This window comes from Gymnogyps californianus, chromosome 1, assembly GCF_018139145.2.
Source record: "Gymnogyps californianus isolate 813 chromosome 1, ASM1813914v2, whole genome shotgun sequence".
NCBI classification, from domain to species: Eukaryota; Metazoa; Chordata; class Aves; order Accipitriformes; family Cathartidae; genus Gymnogyps; species Gymnogyps californianus.
This window is the reverse complement of record NC_059471.1, coordinates 96187771-96207006: the sequence shown is the minus strand read 5'-3', so window position 1 is coordinate 96207006 and position 19236 is coordinate 96187771. Positions and strand designations below refer to the sequence as shown.

General features: G+C 43.4%; 1 protein-coding gene across 1 annotated transcript in view; it reads left to right on the top strand.

The window, feature by feature from the left end:
• Positions 1-4082: 4082 nt before the first annotated feature.
• The window catches only part of EFHC2 (EF-hand domain containing 2), a 61508-nt gene continuing 46354 nt past the window's right edge, over positions 4083-19236 (top strand). Inside the window, exons 1-3 of the mRNA XM_050902055.1 lie at positions 4083-4141; positions 13472-13660; positions 18049-18199. Coding sequence (XP_050758012.1) covers positions 4100-4141; positions 13472-13660; positions 18049-18199 — 382 coding nt within the window. The 5' untranslated portion in view covers positions 4083-4099. The remainder of the gene's footprint in view (positions 4142-13471; positions 13661-18048; positions 18200-19236) is intronic.

Here is a 19236-nt window from a genome sequence, read left to right as displayed (position 1 = left end):
GTGACTCATGTGCAAATGTGCCGTATTAGGACACAGTGAATTGGAGCAATTAGCCGTGGAAAGGTCACTCTGGCTAAAGGAAACCTTCCAGCGAGACCAGGCTGGATGTAACTGCTTTTCTGTTCTCCTATCCCCCACAGCATCGCCAGGAGAGAAAGTTATGGGCCATGAGCTGTGGAAATTCATGCTTAATACCTTGCCTTCTTGGGGCAGTGGGCAGCTGCAGCAATAATGCGCCGAGCACCCATGTGGTACATGGCCAGCACAGACCCGCGGCCGCAAAAATGCCCAATTTTCCCTGTGTGGGTTTTCTGGAGCACTCCACAGCTGCAGCCAAAAATGGTGGTCTGAGCGTTGTTTTCTGGCCACTGAAGAAGTATCTTCAGACGCTACATGTTCACTGACCCATGAAAACAAAATGAATGAGGTAATAAAAGACATGGGAAAACATAAGGAATCCACATTTATAAGGATCATTCATTGATGGTATCAGTTGACCCACACTGCACCGCAATGAACAGCCATGTCAGGATTTGCCCTTTTCCCCCTACACTAGCTAGCTACAGGTAGGGCTGTAGCTCTCTCTGTGTGTGTGTATGTGTGTTTGGTTCCTCTAATCCTATCCCCTATTGTGATGTCTGCGATGACTGTCACAGTGTTTGATATTTTTCTAAGACAGGCCTAAGGAAGAATGTACTAATAGGTAATAATTTTCCATTCTTTATTTCTGGTACCTAATTAAGTGTATGTCAGAGTTCAACTTATGTTCAGGTTTTAGTGTGCTTGCATGATGATCCACATAGGGCCATAATTCACTTTAAACTAGGCAGCCTGGGAACAATCGGATTTTGGACAGCCCAGCCTTAACATGGCCTGTAAAAACAGTCCCAGAAAGAGGATGAAGTAACATGTATGACGGAAGCAGAGACATGTCTGCACAGCGAAGTGACACTAAATTATGCTGATTTTAGTCAAACTTTCCTGGTCTCCTCTTCTTTCCAAACTTTCCTATTCTAAACTGACACAACTTGGAAGTGGAAGCCGTGGTCTTCCACTCAGACAAATGGACTAACAAGGGTCTGGAGCCAACAGCATTTGGTCAGAGTAAAAACCAGTATTTTTTAAAAAATTAAGTCTTTTCTGGAAAGTTTTGGGTTGCTCAGAAGTTTACAATTTGAACACCCTTACTGATTTCAAGTTCGCTAGTAAAACTCAATCCCAATACAGAGACTAGAAACTCTTTTTATCACAAAACCAGTATTATCCATGTTTTCCCCAGCTTTAGCTTCCCTCCTGCTTTCTTCCTCCTTTGAACTGTACAACTAATGCACTCTTACATACATTCACCATTATCCATAGAGTACTGTCAGAATATACAGTTAATTTACTACTGCCAACTGCTTGCCTTTGTTGTCATTAACAATCATTTAATAAAAAGCTTTTATCAAAAATGGTTTTCCTGTAGTACTTTTATTTTTCCCAGAAAAGGCATTAAAATTAATTTGTTTTCACTTGGTCTGTATTCTTGAGTGAATATAGCAAGGACCAAAAAAGATAAACATGTGAGAGAAACGCCAAAGGGAAGGTAATGTAGAAAGAAACAATTTTGTTCTAAAGTAGAATATACTCTTCTTTTTTTTTTCCCACTTTTGAAAGCAAAAAAATGATTGAAGACTGGTAGAAAACATCACATTGCAACCATGCTTTTGGCGTACAAGGAAGATGCTCCCCTTCTCCACAGCTCCCTGCGGCTTCTTCACTGCGTGAGGCAGAAGGTAATCCTATGCAGAAGGATTTGACCTGAAGGTTAGGGACAATTCACGGGATTTTCTGCTGGAAATGCATTGGACTCTCTATGGACGCCGTGCATGTCACTAACCTTCCTAAAGAAGTGCTGCTGCTTCCCTTGCGTGTTTTTCGCATACAGCCTCTGCCTGTACTGCCTGAAACCTTGGAACAACAGTTTATTATTGGTATCAGAAGAGTATTAAGACATTTCAACCGCCCCGCTATGTAACGAGCCACAAAAACTAAACAGGAGATACCAATTCTGGAGGATGAATGAAGTGAAGAGAGACACTAACTCTTCACTATCGTGTTTTGACGATGGTTACTACCCCAAAATGAGAAGTTGTGCCATTAGTTGCAAGTGGCCTATGGGGATTCTGCACGAAGCTGCAGCTAGGCTGGTTCACTAATCTCAGAGACACATTGGCGCATACACGTCATAAAATGCGTTGGATCCACTTTCTGAAGATCCTCGCTCTCTAATGACAGCTGCCAAAACTGAAAGGTATGTTTCATGAGTATGCCAGCTGTCTCCTGTGCAATGTTTGTCAGGTACATAAAGACATATTGAAAGGATATGGGGGGATCACATGAACGTGGCATGAACAGCGGGCGATGCTGAAGAGCTTCACTGCTGAAGTACGGCAGTGTTGCGTGCCCTGCAATGACCCTTTCAGAATTTGCACAGCTTGCTTTCCTTCCTTCCTCTTCCTTTCCTTCCCTTCCCTTCCCCATTCTAAACTTTTGGCAAAAAAATAGAAAATGAAAGAATTTGCACTGAAATTACAGCTTTTGAAATCAGAACATTTTGGCCAAATACCAATTCACAGAGATAGCGAATGCTGCACAAGCGCTCCATGGGAGCTGTACGGGGAGCGCCTCCTAGACTCGTTCAGACCGAACACATTGCCCATGCTGTTCCACCAGCCTCTGTTTCAGGGAGGAGAGATGACATGTTATGGGAATTTCATGGTCTGATGCACTATACAGTATGAAATATGGCAGGGGAGATCCACTCCATCTATGAGAATAAGGACATTAAGCAACTGAAGTACAGCTCCTCTGAGACAGCATGATGGCATATCAGAATTGAAATATTTGGGTTTCAGCTATTTTATCCATAAGCTCATTTTTCTGTAAAAAGCACTTCTAATTAAAAAAATATATTCATGAACAGCTTTATGTAAAATGGAGGAACATAACGTAGCATCGTTGCTGTTCTCCGGAATAGGCTTTGGAGGCAATCTGGAATGCATCCTCCCTTATTAACAAGGAAAATGTTACTTCCATTAAAAGAAACAACCCTTCCCCCCCCCCCCAAGCCATCCATGAGAAACTCTCACTGTATTTTCTGTTTGAAATTTAAATTTGAGCGTAATACCACCCACTGTATGAAATGAATGTGATTTAAATGATGGTTCCTTTTATTTTCAATTAAAATAAATTTTAAATGTTTACCTTTCTGCACTAAATGCAAATGCAGGTGCATAATACAGCACTGGGAAACCAGAAAGTGGAAACCCACTGACCTAGTTGCACCATCCCGGTGGACTAAAATGCAAAAAAACAAACAAAAAGATGTAAAAGCATCCCACCCCTCACTCCCCCAAGCCCGCCAGGGCCACGAAGTAAAACATGCTGTATAAAAGTCACAAAACGAAAAACATTAAAAACTAATTCGTGCAGAAAACGGCAACTGTGGTGGGATTTGCCCCATCCATGACCCCAGTTCCAGAGTTATTTTGGGGGGGAAACATGTTCAGACAGAGGTTACTGCACCCCGGCAGGCGGGCGGGAGGGAAGGGAACGACACAAAGCTTTGGGCCTGACGTAAACGTTGAGATTTGTGAAGAAGCCGGCAATGAATTCTGAAAAATTAAATAAATGGATTCGTATTGAGTTCTACTTCGGTCCCAAAGGCCGCAAACCCTGACTCGCGCCCCCCCCCCCCCCCCCCCCCGCTTCTGGGCCCGCACCGCCGCCCCTCCCGCACGCCCGCGGGGCCGGGGCTCCTGAGGACGAAGGCGAGGGCCTGCCTCCCTCCAGTACCGCCTGGGCGGGCTATAACACCAGGGGAACCGGCGGCAGGGCCGCAGGGAGCGGGTAGCGGTGAGCCTTTGGGGCCCGCGGCTCCCGGCCCCCGCGGCGGCGCGGCCCCACCGGCCCGCTCCTGCCGCCGCGGGGCGGGGCCCAGGCCGGCAGCGCCTCGCTCGGCCCCACCGCCCTTCGCCCCGCCCGTGACGTCATCGGCCGGTCTCCAGGCAACGGCCCCCCCTCAGCGGCGCGAGGCTCCCGGCGGGCCGGGGCAGCTATGGCGCTGCCGCTCCTGCCCGGGGCCTCCCGCCACCGGAACGTGAGTGACAGCGGAGGGGACGCCCCTTCCTTCCCCTCCCCTCCCCTCCCCTGCCCCGGTGCCGGGGCTGCCGCCGGGGCCCTGCCGGCGTCGGCGTCGGTTGGCCCGGCCGCCTCCCTCAGGCCAGGCCAGGGCAGGCCAGGCCGGGGGTGACGCGGCCGCTACGTGGTGGGCGCCGTCGGCGCTCCGCTGGCCTGAGGGGTGAGGAGGGCGGAAGAAGATGCGCTTTGGCTGTCGGTGGGGCCGGCAGGAGGGGCTGAGGCGCGGGTGCTACCTGCGAGTCGGCCCCCGGGTGGCGAGCGAGCGCCGGTGCCACGGCGAGGCCTTTCCCCCCGCCTCCTTACCCGGCAAGTGGAAGGCGGGATGCTGTTGGGTGTACAACCCTCCTCCGGTTTTACCTTGAGAGTGGGAATACTTTGCAGCTAGGCCGGCACTGAGGGAGCTGGCAACTGCTGTGGGGCAGTTTGAGCTCTTGTTGCGTCTCTAACAAAGCAAAACGGGGAGAGGCAGATGATACCCTCTAAATAACCCAAAAAGTCTTTGTGGGGGCGGGGGGGGGGGAATGCTAGGGATGATAATGTGTCTTTTCAGAGCTGCCAGTGCTATTAAATACCGATGGCAGTCTGTGAATATGTAAGATGGTATTTTTATCATGAGCTACAATAGCAAACAAAAGAGAAGGCTGCTGTCACTACTTCAAACTTGATCAGCAAGGATAGCTAGAAATTTACTGAATACAATCTGTACTGTGTAATGGTGTGGTAGGTAAGGAAGGATTTGGGCATGGCACTGTAGCTGGTGCCTTTAGGACACCAATGAAACAGTGTAGACTTTCTTAATAATGTTAAAATATCTGGAAGGGAATCTGTGGTTTTCACACTATGAACATGTTCTGGCCGTTAGAGCCCTCATTTCTGCATCCTGACTGCTGGGATGCTTTGCTAGCTCCTGAGTCTGGTCCACCCTATGAGGGAGTGTATGGAAGGTGATAATGTAGTTCAGGGACAATTTGCAAATGATTTGTCAAGATGCATGTATTAATGCCTATCATACCATAAGTGTCAGTACCCCTTCAATATGAGACTTCTCCATGCTGTTAGCATATCTGGAGCCTACTTTATGAGCTATGAATCAGCTTGCATTAAGTGTGGACCAGTATAAAACCTCTGGCAGCTCTCTAAAAACACGAGACAGGTAGATACAATTGTAGCCGCCCAGGTGCTGGTACAGGGAGCATGAAATTGCATAGAAATATGTGGACTCCCCAGCCTTACTTGGTGTGTCAGCATTGCACAGGTGTGTGCAAACACAGGACCTCTTGCAGGAGGAGCCCAGCTTACATGCAGTGAGGATGTTTCAGGCAACTTCTTCCCTGCGAACAGCAGGCTGGGTGCCATTGTTTTAGAAGGAAAAAAAAAAGGGGGGTCTGGTGGTGAATACTCAGTCTCTCTTTCTGAACTCAAATTTGTATTGTAAAGAGTTGGTTGTGTATATAACACTTGAGTTAGCTGAGTAGGCATATCAGCAACGTTGAAATAGGTGTGTACCACTGGTATCTGCTGGGTGGAAGCAGAATAGCTCAGCTCAACGTTATCCGTGACTTTATTGTTCTCCAAATTTCAATTTAGCTTGATAGGGATTATTGGTTTTGGAGTATGATGGAGTAAGTTGTGTCCAGAGTTTCACAGGAGCAGTGAAGAGTCTTTGTGATAGACATAGTGCCTCCTTTTTCAGAGAAAAGGCACAGTATTTGGCTTCACATGCTTGGGAAGAGTTACATATAGAGAGCATTGAACACCCCATGCTGAAGTATATATAGTGCATATATGTGTTATGAGAACGAAAGGTGTGAAAATCAACTCACAATTGCCACAAGACAGCATTGTAAAACCATGATTATACCTTTACCCTTGCTTTGACAGGGCCGTGCTCACATAAACATTGCTGCTTATCTTATTGTTTGAACAGTCCATTGACAAGACAGCATGTAAACATGATTATACTTGTAACTCGCTCTTTTCATTGAAAAGCATTTCTGTAATCCCTTCTGAAGCATTCTGATCTTAGTTGTTGGCTATTAGATTTAATTTTATTTTCATATAGTTCCGCAAATGAGAGGCTAAGAAGAGCATATTTAAAGGGAAAAAAAAAAAGTGTCGCTACTATAGATAAATTGAAAAGGAAGAAAGTATTTTCACCTGTTAGTACTCTAAGCATTGCCATCAACGCCTCTTATTGCACAGAAACAACAGTAGCAAAGCATCCCCTGAAGAAGGACGAGCAGAGGATGGGATTGCTGTTCCTGTCAGCCCTTGGTTTATAATTATCGGTATTAATTCCACTTTCATCACTGTTCAAACTGCTGCTGCAATCCTCTTTTCTCTGCCCCTAATACTTCCACCTGCCTCATATATAGGCCCACGAAAGGCAGTGGAAGAGGAGTACATATGTGTTTTGTCTACCTTGGATGTGTTTAATAAGGCATCTGGGCTGTCTCCAGAAAATCAGAGCTTTAAGGTAGTTAGGGACACAGAGTCTGACTTCAGGGCAACAGGGACTGCATTGGCAAAGGGGAATTAAGAAATCTTTTTGCAGTGCTTAGGTCTCTGGATCTAAGAGCCGCTGGCCCTTGTATTACCCCTCTGTTATGATTATTATTACTTCTAGCTCGCTCTAACAGGAATGATTACTTCCTCTCCAGCCAGGAGCAGAAACGCTTCATCTGGCTGGGAGCAAGGGCAGTGAGGCTGGGCAGCTCGTAGCTGCCTCTCGTGCCAGCACTGCGAAAGGCAGCAGCCGCTGACTGGTTTTTACTATTTTTCCCTCCCTTAACTGTAACTGACTGGTGCCCGATTCAGCAACATCCCTGAGAGCGATGCTGCTGCTGCAGTCCTGCGTAGCTGGGACAAAATCTTGCTGCTCGGGCATCACAGCTAATGAGACTGGAGGGAAACATAGGGAGGTGATAGGCACTTTTAAAACAGACAGAGTGGTTCCTACGGTAACGTACGGTAATGTTTCCTTTGCACTAAATGAAGAGCAGGGATGAAAGGGACAGGCATAGCACAAGCAGTGCCATGTTTGATGTTTGGTTTGATGGGGTGGAGAAGAATGACAGCTAGCAGAAGGTGTCAGGAGCATAAAATATTTACTGTCTACAAAGAGAGTAAAAGGAACTGCCCCTATTTTTTCAAATCTCTTTAAAATCAAAATTACAGTAGTTTGTGTACACGTAAGTCCACCCATCAAATAAACCCCCTTACCTCCTTTAAAACTCCTGTGCCTTGAACAGAAGTCCAAAGATAAGCTGCTCGTCAGCAGTGCCTGTCATGTTTGCACGTGAGTGATCAGGAGATCTAATGACAGAGCACGCTGGTGTTTTGAGCACAGATTAGCCCATCTCCTGCCTGCTTGTGAGGTCCCCCTCTTCAGGGGGCTGGCTAATGGGCAGAAGTCAGGCCTTTCCCCTTTGCAGAGGCTGGGGAGGCCGGAGTCTGTGCTGGGAGTGCTGCTGCCCCTCGGCAAGGCTGGTGCTCCTCTGTCCTGACAGCCTTAGAGAAGTGCCCTTGTCTGCCCGGCAGTGGCAGTGGCAGGATGTGGTACTCACACACCATTTACCATCCTGTTGCATTAAAGAGTTTATTCATTTTTTTATTTTCACAAACAGTAACTTGTGGGTTACCCCTTTGAAAATTTTGCTACCTGTTGCATACCCTCGAAAAGGGGAATTCCTCAATTCTTTTCTTTTGTTCCTGCCACCGAAGCCAATGTTTAAGAGCCACGGGGAGACCTAGGTACTGTGGCTTCTGCCTGCAGAGCCTAACTGATATCGAAATTGTGCAATACTGAGATTTTCAGTTTTGTCCATACAAGTTATATGCGTGTCGTCTGTTTTGTCAGGACAGAAAATCACAGATCTTGATAACCATGTTTAATCCTGCATGTGGTGGAAACATAGCATATAATAGGTTTGTTCTGTTACTGCAAGAAAAAGTTTGTGCATTTGGAGTCTGGACTGTGTTAGGGATGACGCTGGTTGCAATGCAACAGCACTGTTACTTCCTTTGTTAGAGTTACTGGTCTACCTCCTGTTCTCAAAGGCAGCTGCCCCTTCTGATACCAGATTGATGTTCTTGCCTTATATCAGCAGCTAATGGAGAGGATCACACATTCGCGTGGGTCAGATTTACCAAGTGCTAGCTGACCAGTGTATTTTCTTGCCTGAGGTTTGAAATCCCTCTCAGAGAGAGAATTCTGTGCAACCATTCTGCATGGCATTTCTCAGAGAATCGGACAATAAGTTTATAGATCTCAAGGGGAAAATACATCCTTGAGAATATCAGTTTCTATTGCAAACTTTAGTGGCGCAGCAGAAATTCCACATCTTCCTTGTTTATTGCAGGAGCTTGGAATTGCCCTTGACTGTGCTACTGTTGCTGCCTCTGTGTTTCCTGGCTTGAGTATTTTCTGCTGCTCTGTAATCATTGGCGCCAAAACAGGACATTAGTTTTTCTTGACAGAGTGCTTGCCAACCTCTTTATAAGTAAGCCTGCCTGCTGTGCCTTCCCTCCTTCTTTCCGTGGCCTTCTTTCCTGAACCCCTTCCACTACCTCCTGCCCTTCAGCCCCACTCCCCCAGATCTCTGTTTGTTCACAACCCCCAAACCCAAATCTTCCTGTAGGTGCCCATCAGGGTTGCATTTTGGACCCTTTACTTTATTTCCATCTGTTGTCTTCTCAGGCTGTGCCAGCTCAAGCAGTAAGAGCAAGCTAATAGAATCACAGAATCATAGAACGGTTGGGTTGGGAGGGACATTTAAGGGTTGTCTAGTCCAACCCCCCTGCAATGAGCAGGGACATCTTCAACTAGATCAGGTTGCTCAGAGCCCTGTCCAACCTGACCTTGAATGTTTCCAGGGATGGGGCATCTACCACCAATCTGGGCAACCTGTTCCAGTGTTTCACCACCTCATTGCAAAAAATTTCTTCCTTATATCTAGTCTGAATCTATCCTCTTTTAGTCTAAAACCATTACCCCTTGTCCTATCACAATAGGCCCTGCTAAAAAGCTTGTCCCCATCTTTCTTATAAGCCCCCTTTAAGTATTGAAAGGCGCAATAAGGTCTCCCAGAGCCTTCTCTTCTCCAGGCTGAACAACTCCAACTCTCAGCCTGTCCTCATAGGAGAGGTGTTCCAGCCCTCTGATCATTTTTGTGGCCCTCCTCTGGACCTGCTCCAACAGGTCCATGTCCTTCTTGTGCTGATCCAGGCTGTTAGTGTTGATGCACCTTGTTCTGGGATGTGTTAGAGGGGCACCAGAGTTACTGGGAACAATGTCTTAAGGTATTCCTCCTTTTACAGTACCACTTAACCTCTGAACATACTGAAACCTCTGCAGCAAGCCGGGGATGATAAAAGAGTTGAAAATTGGTCACATGAATTTGACTGGCACAGTGTGCAGCATTTGCTTTTATTTCTGTTGCTTAGCCGAAGCAACCAGGAGACCGTGTCAGCAGCCTAGAGTAGTTCAGAAACACCACAGTTCATCCTGATAAAGGAATTGAGCAGGACCTCCACAGTGCAGCTGCTGTTCTCAAGGTGGGAGTTAAAAATGGATATGGGGAAGAGACTGCTACCAGTGGCTTCTGCCATAACTCCCTGTGGGACTTGGTTAAAAACACATAGCTCCTGAGACAGTGTGTGTCACAGGGTTCCCTCATCGCTCCAGCCGCTGTGGTGAGAGATTTCCAGTTGTGTTTGGTTCAGCTGGAACGTGCAGCTCCGTGATGAGTTTGCTGTGACTCTGTACCGGAGTATTAAAGAGTAAGATGGAGAGAGCACGAGGCAGTGTTCCCCAAGGACTGCAGTGGCTGAGTTTGCAAAGCCAATAGCTGCAGTCAGAGAATCCTGACCTTTGCATTAGTCACTATTGAATGTATCCTCAATATTTATTTCAGGCTCACCGCACAGAAAGTGGCCAGCTTTGTTCAGCAGATCTACAGCCTGTTCAGTTTAGCTGCATTAGCACAGCAGACACAGTAAAGCTCTTTCCCTGCACTCTCACAGAATTCTTTTAGAAGTCATTTAATATTGCTGTGGAGGTAACATGATGTTCTGTCACTATTTTAGGCTGGATGTGGTCTGAGTTCATTAGCTGAAGTTTCCCAAATGTAATTTTTCTCTTTTGTGATCTTCAATTATAACTACTCTTAAACTTTCTTTTGTTTTTTGTTTATTGTTGTTTTGTTTTGTTTTTTTAAGAAATAACTGTATAGACTTTTAGAATAGATTATTTTGCATATGGATTTAGGTGCTTTTCATGGAGAAGGGGCTTATAAGTAATTCTGTGATAAGGAATCTAAAATAGTCTTTCTGTCGAACCCTAAAAAGTTACAAGAATGCCACAAAAGGTTTTGAACAGAATTGCAGCTGTTGGGCCATGTATTTTTCATATCAAATTGTGAATGATGTTGTGATTTCATCCCTAAATTCTGGAAAATTTCCAGCAGGAGCAAACCTGGATTACTTTGATGAACACTTTACCACACTGTTGCTCACCAAAACCCAGAAACAGATGAACAGCAAATGCTTCTAGAAGAAGCTTTGAGGACATGAAAAGCTTTCCTTTGCCTAGGAAAACTGCCACCCTCACTGTGCTTTGATAACTGTGCCTTTCTCCCTAACTCATGCTTTGGTAATAGGGGGAAAATAATTAAATACTTGCTGTGCCAAAAAGTGGATCTGTTCTATAGCACCTTCAGTATAAATCAGATGTTTCTGCCTAGAAATTTCCCTTTTAAAACTCAGCTTGACTGTAGTTATTCCACATTTGAACTGATAAATGCAGAAAGCTCCTTTCCATTCTGACTTCTCCCCAACTCTTTATGAGCTCACTGAGGAACAAAATTATTAAAAAAAGAAATAGAATAAGAAAGGGCAGCTCAGTAGCACCCAAAGGACAGGGAAAAAACATCCCAGGTGCAGAAGTGTTACAAAGTGGGTGCCAGACCCCATCAGTGCCCGTCTGTTCCAGACTCCTGTACCAGGAGAGCACCTGTGCTCACTTCTTGAGGGAGGAGTGGGATGACCACATGAAGAGCTGCTCCTAATGCCTAAATGTCAGTGCTTACACTGCGCACCGAAGCATGACATTTTATATCACAGCTCAAAAAAATGTGCTGATATGAAATATTTTATTTTGGGCATTATTCCTGCAAATATGCAGCTCTCTTTTTAATCTTGTTAAATTCCTGGCTTGAGCAATGCTGTGTGGCGGGGGGCCCGTGGGCTAACTAGTCATTGCACAAACAAGTATTTCCTTTTACTGATTTTTCTTTTTTATTCAGTAACCCTTGTTCTTGAGTGATAAACATATGGTTCAGGAGTACTTCTTGTACAACCTTACCTTGTTTTGCAATGACTGTTTCAAAGGGTGCTGGCTAGCCCAGTTTTTGTTAACCTAAGCAAGGTATGGCCATTGATTATTACGGTATTAAAAATAATAATTTGTAAAAATAGTAAGTAATTTATTATTTTTCATACCACTGTCCTTGCAAAAGTAGTATGCAAAAGGATTTTAAGCAAAGGTTAAGCTAAAGTAGTGATTGAGCTGTTTGTGTCAAGGGCAGCTCTCCGTCCTGTGTCGTTGGATTTAGAGCACTGCAAGGCAGGTGAACAGTTCAGGTTGTAACCTTCAGTGTGCAGTAGTTCGTATATATGAGCATTGAATGTTATGAGCCATGAGGTTGGTTAGCTGCCTTTCAAATTCCTCACTCTCATATTGGCAGAATGAAATAACTACTTGGTTACTTTCAGATTTTGCTGCTTCACTGCTTGCACTTGTTCCCAGAACGGCTGTGCTGAGCGTGTGTTATGTTATCTTGGAGCACCTGAACATTGCCATGATGAAAAATGATTATTTGTACCATTTTTTGATTTATGATAGTAACTTAGTGTTGTCTACACCTTTCTGGGAAGTAGCGGTTTAAATATATTTGTGTGGTAATTAGTGATGCCCAGTCTTCCAGATGTAGCAGGGGGAGGCAATTTTGGCCCTCTGCTACTTTACCAACATACCTGCTCCGGCGCTGCTATGAAAAATTTTGCTGTCCAGCCTTTTCTTCTACGCAGGGCCTTCTCTGTGCTCACCCATAACATCAGTTCCTCCCCCTTCAGCCTCATCTTCCCTCGTGCTCACCCAGTCCCAGGCCGAGGGAGGGCACAGCTGCAGTAGTCTCCGTCTCCCCTTACTAGGTGTGCCGGGGTGCAGTTACCCAGTGGCCCTTCTCTGCCTTCCCAGTCAAAGTGTCTTGAGGATTTGAGAGGGCGAGGAAGGGAGGAATAGTTGAGCGAGAGGAGCTAATGAGTCAGGATTGCTGCTCATGGGAGGAAGGGTTAGTGGAGCTTTCTGTTGGCTTTTCCTATTTCCCTATCCTCTCATGTGAGACTGATGTGTGGGGTCATTAGGGGATTGCTGCCCGAGCGCAGCTCACACTGGCTGCCTCCGTTCGAGGGAACTGGCCAGCAAAGCACGCAGCTCATTAGGAGGGACATTTCTACAGGCAGGACTGATATTCATGTGAGGCCAGAGGCTTTTCTGCGTCACTTCAAGACTGGCTCCAGCCCCAGCCAAGAAATGCGAGTAGGCAAGATGGGTTTCTTTGCAGTTGGTTGTGCACATTTTTTTAAGCACTCCATCCTTAATTGCCTGAAAAAATAGTAATAATATAAAGAAATCACTACAGAGACCTTCTTTTGGAATAAGCCCAGATGGAATTAATGTTCTGTCTTTTGATTCAGATCCAACCTCCCAAAATTCAAGTGTGTTCACTAGTACAGAGCTATGTATTTTGCACTTGGGGATGCAAATGTAAATAAGATCTTTGACATAAGTAAAGAGAGCAGGCTGTTCTCCGAGTACTCCTGAACTGTTTCCATTTGTCCTCTGGAGATCTATAGAAAGGGCTTTTCCCCCTCTACCTTTTGCAACAGTTCTTGTGGGTGACTTGCTTCTTTCTACCACACGCCTCAATCCTTGTTGCAGGGAAGGAGGTGGGGGAAGAATGGCGGGTATCATCCTGTGTCTCAGCCTGGGTAAATCACTGAATGGAATATTTTTCCATTTTCATCTGTAGGGCTGGCAAACTGACTACTGAAATATGTCAATTCACTTACACCATTCCAGTTGTTACAGGTTTTTAGACTCTGTATTAGAAGTAATTACAGAGGAACTTTTACATGATTAATCCCCTTTGCCTAGATAGTTAACTTAAGGATTTTAAAACAAACACACAGACTTTTTTTTCCTCCTTTTTTTCCAAACTTTTGACAGATAGGGAAAGAAAAGTTCCACAAGTCACAGCACTGGGGTTACTGCAATAATGTTGCTATGCTGGTTGGAGAAGATAAACCTGGAATAGGAGGTGAACCGTTACCTGGTCAGAAGCTGAAACCTAAATACAGTGTGTTTCCTGAAGGGATGGGAAGTGATGCTCCTGCTTGGGTAGCATTTGACAAGCAGGTACGTAGAAATCTATATCTGTATGTTTTTTATGAATAGCTACAATATGACAAAGACGGTATAAAGGTGAAATTCAGTTAGTCAGATACTTCAGAAGATTATTTTGTGCATGCAATAAAAGCTCCTAGATAGACAAAAAGAGTCATAATATCTATTTTTCCATCATATTGGTATATTGGACAATTACTATAAACATATATCATGCCATACAGCAACATATAAAAATATTTCTCTGTTGGGGTACATCTCCTACAGGATATAATAAAAATAAGGGAGCGGTTGACATATTTGTTTTTAGTGAAAATGGTGACAGTAAAGGAATTATTTGGCAACCTGGTAAGAATGAATGTAAGGTAGGCCCCAGTCCAGGAGAAAATGTGCATGGGCACTCGGCAACCATTAACCTTAGTGGAGTGCTATAGGCTCGGAATTAGCTTATGCCATCCTGTTTGCTTGCTCAAAGTCCTGTTGACTTTTGTGTGATCTGTTCATGTGTAATATAGGTAGATTGTGTCTGTTATAGATACAGGAATTTAAAATTAGTATTTTTTTATTTTGCAAGAATGTAATGACACCTTTAAAGTTAGAGAGTTATCAAATAGCTGTAATCTGTGATGATATGAATTTTGTAGCACATTGTCATTACTTTCCATGTTTAAATTTACATTAAATTCTACTTAGCGATGTTTTATTTCTAAAGCAAAAAGCCTACAATCAGAGAAGGAAAATGATCCAGAAAAAGAAATCATTCAGCCGATTGCAGGAATGTTGCATGACTAAATTATTACAGTATTTAAATATTGGGAAGAATGTCTAATCTCATGATTTTTCCTTTAAAAGAAAAGCCACGCAGGTAATTGCAGTACAATTACGCATTCGTCTGTTTGGCAGACCAGAACTACTACAAGAAAATGTAAGGTTTGAACAGATACACGTGGCTTCGGTTAGCATTGTCTGTGAAATCCCTAGTATTGCTCACATAGTTTTCAGCAATGATGTGCTGAAGTATGAATTGGTCTAATGTGCCAAAGCGTTAAGGCTTCAGCCAGTCCTGCACTTGCTTTATCTGCACCCTTCTTTCAACGAGGAGGTGTGCATTGGCTTCTCAGGGCCATATGTAAGTTAGCAGGACTCGGACCCAAGTTTATGAAATAAAGGGGTTAGGTAGGAGGCAGTGGGGACCTGCCACTGAGCATCAGGCCCTGAACTTGGCTGGTGAGATGAGCTAGCTGGCCTTTTGACGTTCCTTCTCTAATCAGTGTATTCCTCCCCAGGGCAATGCAGGACAGGAGTTTGCAGGTTCGGAATTGGCCTCTGGAGGGCTCATGTGTTTGTATTAGTTGCAGACTGTTAAAGGGTACTACCCAACTAATTCAGCTTCCCCAGTTAAGAGCCTAGAATGCAGCTATGTCCTCCAGTGCTGCAGTTTGTGACTCAGCAGAATGGACTACATGAAAAATGGTTTGAGTAGGTGTTTATCTTTTTAAATGTAGTCTGCTTTCTTACCATTTTTCTTTGGTTTCTAACTTTCAGCAGTACCATAGTAATTGGAGGAAGGACAGGCATAAAACTTCATTATTAAGTAGGTTGAGAAATAGTTTTTGCAATTTCATATGCCTAATAGGAAGCAGGTGTAAATGTGATTTCTTCTACGATTAAGTACACACACGAGGCCTCCTGGGCTTGAAACAATGTTTATAATTTGACTACCACAGGTGCCAGGGAAACCTTGTGCCAACTTTACAAAATGCCACAGCATTTATTCAATGTTTGTTACTTTTGGCTTTCATAGGTAACATTTAATTTTTTAAAGAGTGGGATGGGAACTTTGCACACAGCAATGTACTACAGATGAGACATGAGTTAGAAAGTGTTACATTTCAAGTAGTTTTAAAATTAGCTTTGCGTTAAAATGAAAAGTAAATCATCATCTTTTCTGTCCCTTCCCCTCCTCACCCTTCCTGAATCATCTGTTTTGATCTGCAGAATTGCAGTTGGCTGCTGCATATATTTCAGTCATACACTAGCATGTTGATAAGGGTATAAAGAGAATAAAGTTTAAGTGCAGAAGAACTTGCACAAACTTCTCGAATGGAGTAAACCAGGACATAAGTGTATGCTCAGTGAAAGAAGTAAATACAGTGTATTTAGGACCCGATTGTGCTTGGAGATCTATGCAAACAGACCATTTTGCCTGGCTGGTGTCTCATGAGACAGCCATTCTCAGAAAAGATCATCGACAAAATTAAGAACAATTAGTAATCAAATAGGGCATTTGAACAATATGTTTGTCAAATGACTATACTCTAGTAGGACTAGCAGAATAGGGAGAAGAGGGTATAGCATCTAAGGAAGTTTCCAGTGGTTGCATGGCTTATCAGCAGCTGGGCAAGAAATGAAATTCAGCTCCTTGTCAGCTGAACCACAGGATGTTCAGACTGGGATATAGTGGTTCCACCATAGTACCATTTTATGTCCCCTGGAGTATTCAAGAGATTTACACAGGACTCCTGGTTGTTCCAGAATAGTGGCTGGAGGCCAGGAAGGATACCTTGGTCACCAAAAATGGTGGAATTTACCATTTACCATACGTTTACACCAATGTTTAGACAAATGGAAGGAAGAAGAGGAAAGGACGATAGAGTTTGTGTTGGCTCTGTTGTATGTCAGATATTTTATCCAGTGTTTTTGTGTTTGATACATGAAACAGTGGAATCCACAGTTAAAAATTACATGTGGCCAGAATGATTTTTTATTTATTTTCAACTATTTTGTCTATAGGTTGTACAGAAACTTGCCTGTTGTACTGCTTAAACAAACCATAACTGATAGTGTCTAGATTCTTTTGTGTGAAGATTTAATGCCATCAGGTTTAATAGGTAACAGTTATGTCATTTGATTATAATTTAAATTTTATTTCTCTAATGGTGGCAGGTCACAGTGCAGGAGAATTGATGCCAAAAATGTGTCTGCCATATTGTTTAATGCATGCTGAAAATCAGTGGGATCTTAGCCTTTGAAATAGTTTGTGGAAACAGAGTTTTCCTCATCTTGCTCTTAACCTGCCTGAGAGAAGGGAGAGTGGCCTATTGAGAAGTCTGACTAGGACACAGGGCAGCTGTTCTCGTGTGTTCCTGAGCAAGCCGCTGATTCTCTCTCCCCAGATGTAGAAAAAGAGGTTGTGTTTGTCCATTAGGGTGTTTTAAAATCTCTGTCGCTAGTATTCCTGGAAGTACTTTGAGGCTCTCAAAGGCACGTGCTAAAGGAATACAGACTATTAACCGGTCTGTTCTGTCATACCGGGATCTCGGCCAGCTTACTAGTTTTCAAACATTTTCAAGCCATGGTCTGCCAGATGCTCATTGAAACATATGGAACAGCTAAGTTGTCTTTTTTTCAATGCTTCAGTTTGTCTAATGAATCAAGAATAAAGGTAATTGAATTTATTAAATAGCATCATCGTGAAAAATGAAGTACGAATTAGCACTGATTTGGCCCAAATGTGTTGGGGGGCAGGATGGAAACCTTTTTTAATTAATGCCTTCCTGCAAATACTTACCACAGCAAGCATCCTGGTAGATAATGGACTACTAAGTAGATACTTCTTGCACGTTCCCTTAAAATTGGTCTTGGTGATTAAAGAGTATAAATGATACCAAGAAGTGCAAAACTTGTGTAATGGTTTGCCAAGTTTGAGCTGGGATCTCCAAACATAAAGGCCACGGTAGTAAACCACTGAGCACCTCATCTATGAAGGTTTTTTCCTTGCATTATTGCTATTGCAAGAGACCATGAAGACCAGTTGGTGTACTCTCTGAGATTTCCCCACTCGCTGAATTGCAGAACCAGGTAAGTTTTGAAATGCCACTATTGCACAGCTCTAAATGACTCCTGAAAAACGTCATTTCTCTCTGATAGTCTTCAGTACCATTTATTAGACAGCTTGCAGGATCTGCTTAAAAAGAACTCTCCTTTCCACTTACCTCAATGGTAAAGCCATTACTGTCATAGTGCACTTTATTTTCCAGCAATTCATTGAATAGTAGTCTAAAATTTGCTTCAGGACCTAGGTAGCTCATTGTGTTATCAAAAGTGCTTTGTTCAGAAGATTTTCCAAGCAGCCTGCTGATAGTTTTATGTTTGATTTATTTCTTTACTTTAGAGTTCCATCTCTGCTTAGATGTTGTGATAATAAAAATGCCAAGCAAAGAATTTTATATTTATGTGATTTAATGTGGATTTCTGTTCTTACATTTCTGAGAAATAAATCTACCTCCTGAAATTCATACATTTAGTTACTTATAATCTAAACAAGTTTATTTTATTGACATATTTTGCAAAGGCATTGGAGATTTTGCTGCTTTATACTTATTTATTGTTTTTAATAGGTATTGTCTTTTGATGCCTATTTTGAGGAGGAAGTGCCTGACAAAAATCAAGAGCTGTATAGAATCAGACATTGTAAAATATACTTCTACCTTGAAGATGATACAATTCAAGTGATTGAACCCCAAGTGAAAAATAGTGGCATAACTCAAGGTATCTATTTTTAATAGCACTCTTTTTTTGCCCTTTATATCTTTCTTCAGTACAGTCTTGGTCCATTCCAAAGGATATGTAATGTGACTTCTTGTAGTTAAAATGGGATGTAAGTGAGCAGCTATAATTGCCTTTTCTTGTTACGGATCATAATGTGAACTTTTTTATTGTCTTAGTTTCTGAAGATGTAGGTTTTGTAAGGCAGAATCCCCTCCCATACTCAAACATACATTTTTTTCTCTAATATAGTTGTTTGTAAATCATATGATAGTAAGTCTTTTGTCAGTGTTGTGTCACTTCTGCAAAAGCAATTTGTGTTCTAGATCTCCGTTCCTGAGCCTGGCTCCTCCCATCTTGGCACTGACAGTAAGTTCTCTAGCGGCAGGTCTGTAAGTGTTCATTAGCCGCTGCAGTATCTCTGCCATTATTGAAGGAGAGCGCCTTTTGTGCCTCTGGCTGTTGGTTCTTTTATGATTAAAGTGCCCTTGGTACAGTAATTTTTCCTTGATGCCTCTGAGTTAAGAAGCTGCCTTGCCTCAGTGTCACATGACTGCACTTGGGCCAGCCTGAGGACTTTTGGAGGAGGGTTTACTGAGCTGATTTACTGGAGTATTAATGGACTTGGTTTACATTAAGAAAATGTGATCTAGTGGTCAACATCCTGTTGCAGAAGGGGAACACAGCTGCTGCTTCTTGGTGTTTATGGGTCACTGCCAGAATTAAAAAAGTTTTCAAGGGATATAGTCCAGATAAGCAGGATGTCTTGGGATGAGTATCTTGGGATGACTGCGCCTCCCAGTCCCCAAAGATATTTTGTACATTCTGGTGGATTTTAGCACAGCAATTTTCAAAAATAAGTTAACCGTTTAACTACCATATTCTTTTCCAAGTTGAGCAGATACTATCAATTTCTATGTCTACAGAATAGGATGATATTTAAAGGTGTTATGTACATCATTACTGTTAGACCTGGGATAAAATTACCTGTGAATCTTTTCTTAAACCAGTACTTCAGGCCCTGCTCTCCCTATGTTGAG